This window comes from Somniosus microcephalus, chromosome 2 (assembly GCF_052327205.1).
Source record: "Somniosus microcephalus isolate GS21.2 chromosome 2, FLI_Smic_1.0, whole genome shotgun sequence".
Taxonomy (NCBI): Eukaryota; Metazoa; Chordata; class Chondrichthyes; order Squaliformes; family Somniosidae; genus Somniosus; species Somniosus microcephalus.
Window position 1 is genome coordinate 4,155,270 of NC_140988.1, and position 9,325 is coordinate 4,164,594.

At 51.7% G+C, this 9,325-nt stretch overlaps 1 protein-coding gene across 2 annotated transcripts; it reads left to right on the forward strand.

Moving 5' to 3' along the window:
* The first annotated feature begins 580 nt into the window (after positions 1 to 580).
* LOC147122497 (DNA damage-inducible transcript 4-like protein) lies at positions 581 to 8,663 on the forward strand. 2 transcript variants are annotated; one of them, XM_086005905.1, is made up of 2 exons: positions 581 to 1,581; positions 6,208 to 8,663. In XM_086005905.1, the coding sequence occupies exons 1-2, from the start codon at positions 1,527 to 1,529 to the stop codon at positions 6,684 to 6,686; spliced, it is 534 nt and encodes a 177-aa protein (XP_085862031.1). In that variant the 5' UTR covers positions 581 to 1,526; the 3' UTR covers positions 6,687 to 8,663. The 2 variants fall into 2 exon arrangements, with proteins under 2 accessions (XP_085862031.1, XP_085862022.1); XM_086005896.1 differs by having other exon boundaries at positions 583 to 1,602.
* The last annotated feature ends 662 nt before the right edge of the window (positions 8,664 to 9,325 follow it).

Genomic DNA, 9,325 nt, shown 5'->3' on the forward strand with positions numbered 1-9,325 from the left:
CGACTGTGAAGCACTTTGAGACGTCCAGTGGTCGTGAAAGGCGCTGGAGAAATGCAAGTCTTTCTTCCTTCTTTCTCCTCCTTTAAGATGTTTCTTAAAACCAGCCTCTTTGGCCAAGTGTTGGGCTGCCTGTTCCTAATGTCTCCTTATGTGGTTCGGTGTTAATGTTTGCTTCATTAAGTGCCTTGGGATGTTTTATTACATTATAAATGCAATGCTATATAAATGCAAGTTGTAATTTTGCTAGTTTCCTACAATGGATTGTATGAAAAGATTCCTCTTTGTTGGCCTTTGATGGCCTTTCCCTGTTCAAATGCTGATATTACCCCCAATCCTGGCACTCTGCCCCATTGCCAACCCAGCCTCATCACTGATTGGCCAAGGGGAAGGGGGGGGTGAGGGTGCTCAACGCTCATTGGCTGCAGCCGAGCCAATCGCAGTCCCGCTTTAGTTCTATCGCAGGGCAGAGAATGGGGCGGGGCCTGGGGTGGGGGCGGGGCCTTGGGGACAGGCGGCGCTGTGATTGGTCAGTCACTTGCATCCATTCCACAGTATATCCTCTTTATGTTGTAGTTTGGCAAAGAGAGAGAGTGTGATAGAGAGAGAGGGAGAGTGGGATAGAGAGAGAGGGAGTGTGTGATAGAGAGGGAGAGTGGGATAGAGAGAGAGGGAGAGTGGGATAGAGAGAGAGGGAGAATGGGATAGAGAGAGTGTGTGATAGAGAGAGTGTGATAGAGAGATAGAGAGAGTGTGATAGAGAGGGAGAGTGGGATAGAGAGAGTGTGATAGAGAGAGTGTGATAGAGAGAGGGAGTGTGGGATAGAGTGTGTGAGAGAGAGAGTGTGGGAGAGAGAGAGTGTGATAGAGAGTGTGATAGAGAGTGTGGGATAGGGAGAGAGAGTGTGAGAGAGAGTGTGAGAGAGAGAGGGGGAGATAGAGTGTGAGTGAGTGTGAGAGAGAGTGTGAGAGAGTGTGAGAGAGAGGGGGAGATAGAGTGTGAGTGAGTGTGAGAGAGAGAGTGTGTGAGAGAGTGTGTGAGAGATAGAGTGTGAGTGAGTGTGTGTGAGAGAGTGTGAGAGAGAGGGGGAGATAGAGTGTGAGTGAGTGTGTGTGAGAGAGAGTGTGAGAGAGATAGAGTGTGAGTGAGTGAGAGAGTGTGTGAGAGAGAGAGAGTGTGAGTGAGTGTGAGAGAGAGAGTGTGAGAGAGAGTGTGTGAGAGAGAGGGGGAGATAGAGTGTGAGAGAGTGTGTGTGAGAGAGAGTGTGTGAGAGATAGAGTGTGAGAGATAGAGTGTGAGTGAGTGAGAGAGTGTGTGAGAGAGAGAGAGTGTGAGAGGGGGATTAAAGAGCAGCCCGGGGCAGTGCCAGGGTGAGATGTGCCCAGGGAGGTGCCAGTCTGCCGGCCGGTGTGGCCGCTGAGCTGGAGCGGCTGTGAGTCAGAGTGTGCGGGGCTCCTGTCTCTCTCTCTCTCTCTCGGGGTCTCTCTCTGTCTCTCGGGGTCTGTCTCTGCCTGCCGGGGTCTCCGGGATGGTGGCGAGCTGCTCCAGGAGTCGGTGCCCGGAGCGGGGCTCGGTGCTGGCCAGTGAGTGCGGCCGGGCTGCGGGTGAGTGCCGGGGCCAGGCTGAGCCCAGCTCCCCAACTCCTGCACTTTGCAAACCTGCCCACCCTGCATGAACAAAACCTGGCGCAGAAATTGCTCTTTGTGTGCAGTGACTCTTTATAAATACTGAATGCATAAACAACATGACGCGGCTGGTCTGTGTTCTGCTTTGCTTGTTAAGATGAATCAAAATGTGCCTGTTTGATTGTCGGAGTATTGTTTGCCCCCCAAAGCAAACATGACCCAAGATGGGTTTCCAGGCTGGTCGACCAGTTCAGGAAGCTGCAAAGGGATGTTTTCAATCCTGAACTACTGATAGCTTCATTGTCGAGGTGATTTTAATTGCACTGTGGTTTTTTTTGGAGCGATGGGTTTGTACTTGGTGCATGTTCCTTGCAACTGTCTGCATTTTTGCATATTTTTTTTTTGCAACTTAATGAAGGCTCCAGTTAGCTTTCAGGAAGCATTGTCCTGCAGTCTGTCCTTGGCAATGTATTGTGGGGAAATGGTTCTCCAGGAGCTGCTTTGCAAATGTTCCAGTGTAAATGTAGAAGATTGAAGGTGGGGGGCAGTTCTGACCCCGGGCAAGTGGAGCAAAGGTTGAGTTTTGTTCGCTGTAACGTTGACTTTGTTTCTCCCCCCACGGATGCTGCCTGGCCTGCTGAGTGTTTCCAGCGCTTTCTGTTATCCCCCCCCCCCCCCCCCCTGTGGAGTCCACGGTTCGCGAAACCCGTCCCCGAATAGACCCTTCGACAGAGTCCCAGTTCCAGCCCAATGACTGAGCAGTGTTATTGTATTACTTCTAAACGGTGTCTGAATGTGCCACCGTGTGGGCTCCCGCCCGCGGTCATTATCGGCACATTTGCTTTGCGGTGCAGTGTATTTGTACAACGGTTAAAATATCGGCTGCTAAAACTGTTTGCCTCGCTGCACTGCGCGACCTGCATTTTCCTGTCCTGGCTGCTTTGCTGCGCTCCCACCCCGGGTGTCCCCGGGTCAGTGGTCAGCCCACTGGCCGCCCAGGGAAACCAGTGGGGAATCTCAGCCCAGATCCTGGTGCGCACAGGCCAAAGCAAAAGGCTCCTTGGCACCTATCGTTAGTTACTCAGTCTGATGGGAACTGCAGCCTTTCCCCGGTGCAGCAGTGATGGTGGGGTTGAGCCATGTTGGGGAGAGTGTAAAGGGAGCTTCCACCTGTTTCTAAATGGCTCCACTTCTCACGGGATTGCTTGCTGTGAGCACTAGAAGGAAAGACTTCCGCCTTTCACCACCTCAGGATGTCCCAAAGCGCTTTACAGCCAATGAAGTACTTTTTGAAGTGTAGTCACTGTTGTAATGTAGGAAAAGCGACAACCAATTTGCGCACAGCAAGATTCCACAAACCAATTAAATAAATGACCAGGTCATGTGCTGGTTGAGGGATTAGTGTTGGCCGGGACACCGGGAAGAACACTACTCGTCTTTGAAAAGTGTCATGGGATCTTTTACGTCTACCCAGGCCTCGGTTTGACGTCTCATCTGTAAGACGGCACCTCCGACAGTGCAGCATTCCCTCACTACTGCCGCTCCGACAGTGCGGCGCTCCCTCACTACTGCCGCTCCGACAGTGCAGCACTCCCTCAGTACTGCCCCTCCGACAGTGCGGCACTCCCTCAGTACTGCCCCTCCGAGAGGACATGTTCTTCTGCTTTCAGCTCGTGTCAGCCATGGTTCAGCCTCTGGGTCAGAAGGTTGTGGGTTCATAAGTCCCACCTCGGAGACTTGAGCACAAAATGCAGGCTGACACTCCCAGTGCAGTACTGAGGGAGTGCCGCACTGTCGGAGGGGCAGTATTGAGGGAGCGCCGCACTGTCAGAGGGGCAGTGCTGAGGGAGTACTGCACTGTTGAAGGAGCAGTACTGAGGGAGCGCCGCACTGTCGGAGGGGCAGTACTGAGGGCGTACTACACTGTTGGAGGAGCAGTACTGAGGGAACGCTGCACTGTTGGAGGGGCAGTACTGAGGGAACGCTGCACTGTCGGAGGGGCAATACTGAGGGAGCGCCGCACTGTCAGGGGGCAGTGCTGAGGGAGCGCTGCACTGTCGGAGGGTCAGTACTGAGGGAGCGCCGCACTGTCGGAGGGGCAGTACTGAGGGAGCGCTGCACTGTCGGAGGGTCAGTACTGAGGGAGCGCCGCACTGTCGGAGGGGCAGTTCTGAGGGAGTGCTGCACTGTCGGAGGGACAGTGCTGAGGGAGTGCCGCACTGTCAGAGGGGCAGTATTGAGGGAGCACCGCACTGTCGGAGGGGCAGTACTGAGGGAGTGCTGCACTGTTGGCGGGGCAGTACTGAGGGAGTGCTGCACTGTCGGAGGGGCAGTACTGAGGGAGCGCCGCACTGTCGGAGGGGCAGTACTGAGGGAGTGCTGCACTGTCGGAGGGGCAGTACTGAGGGAGCGCTGCACTGTCGGAGGGGCAGTATTGAGGGAGCGCCGCACTGTCGGAGGGGCAGTACTGAGGGAGTGCTGCACTGTCGGCGGGGCAGTACTGAGGGAGCGACGCACTGTCGGAGGGGCAGTACTGAGGGAGTACTGCACTGTTGGAGGAGCAGTACTGAGGGTGCGCTGCACTGTCGGAGGGGCAGTACTGAGGGAACGCTGCACTGTTGGAGGGGCAGTACTGAGGGAACACTGCACTGTCGGAGGGGCAGTACTGAGGGAGCGCCGCACTGTCGGAGGGGCAGTACTGAGGGAGTGCTGCACTGTCGGAGGGACAGTACTGAGGGAGTGCTGCACTGTCGGAGGGGCAGTACTGATGGAGCACTGCACTGTCGGAGGGGCAGTACTGAGGGAGCGCCGCACTGTCGGAGGTGCAGTACTGAGGGAGCGCTGCACTGTCGGATGGGCAGTACTGAGGGAGGGCCGCACTGTCGGAGGGGCAGTACTGAGGGAGCGCTGCACTGTCGGAGGGGCAGTACTGAGGGAGCGCTGCACTGTCCGAGGGGCAGTACTGAGGGAGCGCTGCACTGTTGGAGGTGCCGTCTTTTGGATGAGACGTTAAACCAGGTGGACGTAAAAGATCCCAATGCACTATTTTGAAGATGAGCAGGGGAGTTCTTCCTGGTGTCCTGGGGCCAATATTTATTCCTCAATCAACATCATTAAAACAGATGATCTGGTCATTATCTCATTGCTGCTTGTGGGAGCTTGCTGTGCACAAATTGGCTGCTGCGTTTCCTACATTACAACAGTGACTACACTTTAAACAGTACTTCATTGGCTGTAAAGCAGTTTGGGACGTCCTGAGTTTGTAAAACGCGCTGGAGAAATGCAAGTACCTTCTTTCCTTCTGGTGATTGGTCTACTTGGCACTTCCGGACCACTTGTGGGTGGTGCATGCTAATGATATACAAATGAGTAACATAGGCTGTGCCACGTGCAGTGTGTGGATGTGGCTGCAGCGGCCAAAAGGTCTCCTAGGGTTGGCACAAAACGCGAGACCTGTGCTCGTGTTGAGCCTGAGCGTGACCTCGCACAGATCCCCAAAACCTAAACCTTCGTACCCAATTGCCACAGCAAGTCTTTGAGCTCGTGCTGCTTTGGGTCAAGGAGCTTGACTCCCAATGCGGGGGGGGAAATACAGCCGGGGTATCTTGGGCAAATGAAGACCTGCCTTGCTGGCGATGTACCCCGAAACAAAGGGGCTGAAGGTGGTAGAAAGCTGAGGTGCCTCAAATGTCCCAGCTCCAACACCCCTCACCCTGAGAAAAGTTGGTGTGAATTCATGAAGGAAATCAATATGGCCAAGATTGCAGCTGTCGGTTGGTGTTGGTGGGGGTGGGGGTGGGGATGTAATATTGTTTGACCATATGCTTTCCACCAACTTTCTCCAGTGGCCCTCCTTTTGGAACAGACGTGGGCCTTCAGGTGCAGTCCCACTGGGATGGGGCAGACCAGTGTGGTCTCCTCCAGCAGCTGGTCTTCCAAACCACGAACTGACGGCGCTGATATTGGCAAACTGTGACCAGTAGAAGTGGCATCACAACCAAGCCTGATTCTGCCTGCCCGCTCACTGCCAGCAGAGGCTGCGGGGAAGGGGAGGAGGGTAGAAGGCAGGGGGACCAGGGGTTACACTCCTACTACATTGCGGTACTGAATCACGGAATCTCACTGCACAGAGGGAGGTCATTCGGCCCATCGTGCCTGTGCCGGCTCTTTGAACGAGCTCTCCAATTAGTCCCACTCCCCCCTGCTCTTTCCCCACAGCCCTGCAATTTTTTCCTTTCAAAGTATTTATCCAATTCCCTTTTGAAAGTCACTATTGAATCTGCTTCCACCGCCCTTTCAGGCAGCACATTCCAGATCACAACAACTTGCTGTGTAAAAAAAATTCTCATCTCCCCTCTGGTTCTTTTGCCAATTCCCTTCAATCTGTGTCCTCTGGTTACCGACCCTCCTGCCGCTGGAGACAGCTTCTCCCTGAGATCAGCTAACTCTCCACAAATCATCATTTTGGAACACGGACCTTTAGTGATGTTGTATAGCTCAGGGTCACCTGGTGCAGTCACCGCCCAAGTCTTTGTGAGATCTATTTTAACTTGTAATCTGAAACTTTTTTTTCCTGCCTTGCAGATCTTAATTATTGGGATCAGGACGTGGCTGTAAACAATGTGAGCGAGGAAGAGCAGACGTGTCTCTACCTGACCAAGCTCTTTGAGAACTCTCTATCCAGAGCCAAGAAGACAAAACTGCATTGCTCCGAGGTTCTGGTCCCTGAAAGACTGATCAGGAAGATAGCCAGGGACGTGCTCTGCCTCTCGTCCAGCGAGCCCTGCGGCCTCCGTGGATCCGTCATCTACATCAACATGGAGATCGAGAACATGTGCAAGAAGCTGGATCGGATTGTTTACGATTCCAGCGTCGTTCCAACTTTCGAGTTGACGTTGATACTGAAACAGGACGGGAGCTCCTGGCCGAGCCTCCGAGACTTCTTCTTCATTGGCACCTGTTTTGCACCTGGTTTCAGGCAAGCACTAAAACTTAGTCCTGGGTTTTGCCTGATGAAGAAGAAGCTGTACTCCTCTTCAGCTGGGACAGTCATAGAGTGCTAAAAATAAACCCAAACCAGCACTAAGTGCTCCATACAGCAGCTTGAACTCATTCTCCTGCCATCACTTCACTATTGCCTAAGTGTTAATGCTCTTGATTTGACCCATCTTCAGTATTGCCTATAAAAACCCATTATCTACTTAGTAATATGACTCGTTTCAGTGTGCTTGATATCTATAATTGTACATGCCTTGCTTGTCAAGAGGTTGCATTGATGTAGCGGCTTTCATACCCTCCATGGCCCAAAGTGCTAGCCAGCCAATGGATTTTGATCTTGGCTTTGCAGATACTGTGGCAGCCAGTGTACAGTCACACAAATTGGTTTTTTTTGTTCCTGGGATGTGGGCGTCCCAACATTTATTGCCCATCCCCTAGTCGCCCTTGAGAAGGTGGTGGTGAGCCGCCTTCTTGAACCGTTGCAGTCCGCGTGGTGAAGGTGCTCCCACAGTGCTGTTAGGGAGGGAGTTCCAGGATTTTGACCCAGCGATGATGAAGGAACGGCCGATATATCTCCAAGTCAGGATGGTGTGTGACTTGGAGGAGAACTTGGAGGTGGTGGTGTTCCCATGCACCTGCTGCCCTTGTCCTTCTAGGTGGAAGAGGTCGCGGGTTTGGGAGGTGCTGCCAAAGAAGCCTTGGCGAGTTGCTGCAGTGCATCTTGTAGATGGTACACACTGCAGCCACGGTGCGCCGGTGGTGGAGGGAGTGAATGTTTAAGGTGATGGATGGGGTGTCAATCAAGCGGGCTGCTTTGTCCTGGATGGTGTCGAGCTTCTTGAGTGTTGTTGGAGCTGCACTCATCCAGGCAAGTGGAGAGTATTCCATCACACTCCTGACTTGTGCCTTGTAGATGGTGGAAAGGCTTTGGGGAGTCAGGAGGTGAGACACTCACAGCAGAATACCCAGCGTCTGACCTGCTCTTGTAGCCTCAAGTCTTGAGATGAATAACCCTAATTTGAGGTGGGTGTGTGGATGAGTGAGGAGGAATGAATATTGGCTAAGATGGTTCAATGGCTGTCTGTTTTAGTGCTAGGTGACTATTTCCCAGGACAATGAGAGAACTCGCTGCTCATGTAACGCTACGGGATCACTACAGCTACCTGCACAGGCAGAAAGGGCCTCGGTTTAACATCAAACTTCCCAAAAAAAGTTGGTACCTCCAACAATGCAGAAGTAAACAGCTTAGATTGAGCTAAGTGGAGCTTGAACCCGTAGCTTCTAACGCGGGAGAGAGCTACATGCTGCACCAAGCTGGCCGTACACTGGCTTAGTATCTGAATGGAGCTCTTGAGTGGAGCAGAACTATTGGTCCAATCTTGTCTGTGCATTGGAGGATGTGAGCTGCTCTTGGCTCGAGTCCCTAACTCAAGGTTCAGTACGCTTCCAACTGTCCTGACTATTTACTGGAAGTTTGACTTGCCTTTCTTGAACGTTTTCAAGAGCCCCCTTCGGTAAAAGGACCGGCCCCTTTTAATGAGCAGTGACTGAGTTTGTGTGTTCGGAAGTGAAACAAGGTGCTTCACTAACTGAAGAACGCTTCCTAGGGCTTGAGGTGGAGTGGGGGGGTGGGGAGGACAGTACATTGAAAATCCAAGGCTTTGGAATTCCAGATCTAGACTGGGTGGGTAACACTACAGATGACTAGTGCACCAAGATTAGAGTTCATTAATGGGAGGAGGGTGGGGTTGGAAATCTAAGTTACACGTTTGCCAGTTGCACTTTTATTCGATCAATTTGCACTTATTGTTGTAGAACCTTGCACTACTGTTGTGGGTGTTCACGATTGTGTTTACCAGTGCTCTCTAACCTGCTGCCATGGTCATTTGTACTGGGTTAGAAGAGTGATTGCTCACGACAGTCTGTTCTAAGGGTGTCCTCTTCACCCTGCATATTAAGTTAACGCAGTAAGCATCAAATGGAAATGTTCCTTTTAAAGAAACCTTGTTAAATGTTTTTGGACAATAAAAATGATTTTTATAGCCTGATGCCTTTCAATTCCGTAGATTTAAAAAAATAACACAAAGCTCTTAGAGTATTAAAAGTAGGCTGGAAGACTATTACACTTTTGACTATATAGGTCACAAAAAAAGCATCAAAAATAGCTCAGAGTCAAAGCGAAAATACAAGAGAACGGGACTGGAGTTTGCTGAAGATAAGCAAAGTTAGAAGGCAATCTCTCCAACTGGAAGGAGCACGTTATTAAATGGAACATTTAAACCAGGTTAATCCTGTGGAGAGTTCCTGGCCAAGAAAAGGAAAGAGAGAAAGACTTGCATTTCTATAGCGCCTTTCACGACCACTGGACGTCCCAAATCGCTTTACAGCCAATGAGGTACTTTTTGAAGTGGAGCCACTGTTGTAATGTAGGAAATGCGGCAGCCAATTTGTGCACAGCAAGCTCCCACAAACAGCAATGTGATAATGATCAGATAATTGTTTTTAGTGATGTTGATTGAGGGATAAATATTGGCTCCGGGGAGAACTCCCCTGCTGTTCTTCGAAATAGTGCCATGGGATCTTTTACATCCACCTGAGAGAGCAGACGGGGCCTCGGTTTAATATCTCATCCGAAAGACAGCACCTCCGACAGTGCAGCACTCCAGTGGATACTTATGTTCGAGTCTCTGGAGTGGGACTGTGA

Bases quoted from the DNA above. Each gene is read 5' to 3' on its own strand.
- LOC147122497 (XM_086005896.1), top strand. From the start codon at position 1,527: ATGGTGGCGAGCTGCTCCAGGAGTCGGTGCCCGGAGCGGGGCTCGGTG. The intron at 1,603-6,207 runs GTGAGTGCCGGG...CCTGCCTTGCAG, and splicing joins TGAGTGCGGCCGGGCTGCGG to ATCTTAATTATTGGGATCAG.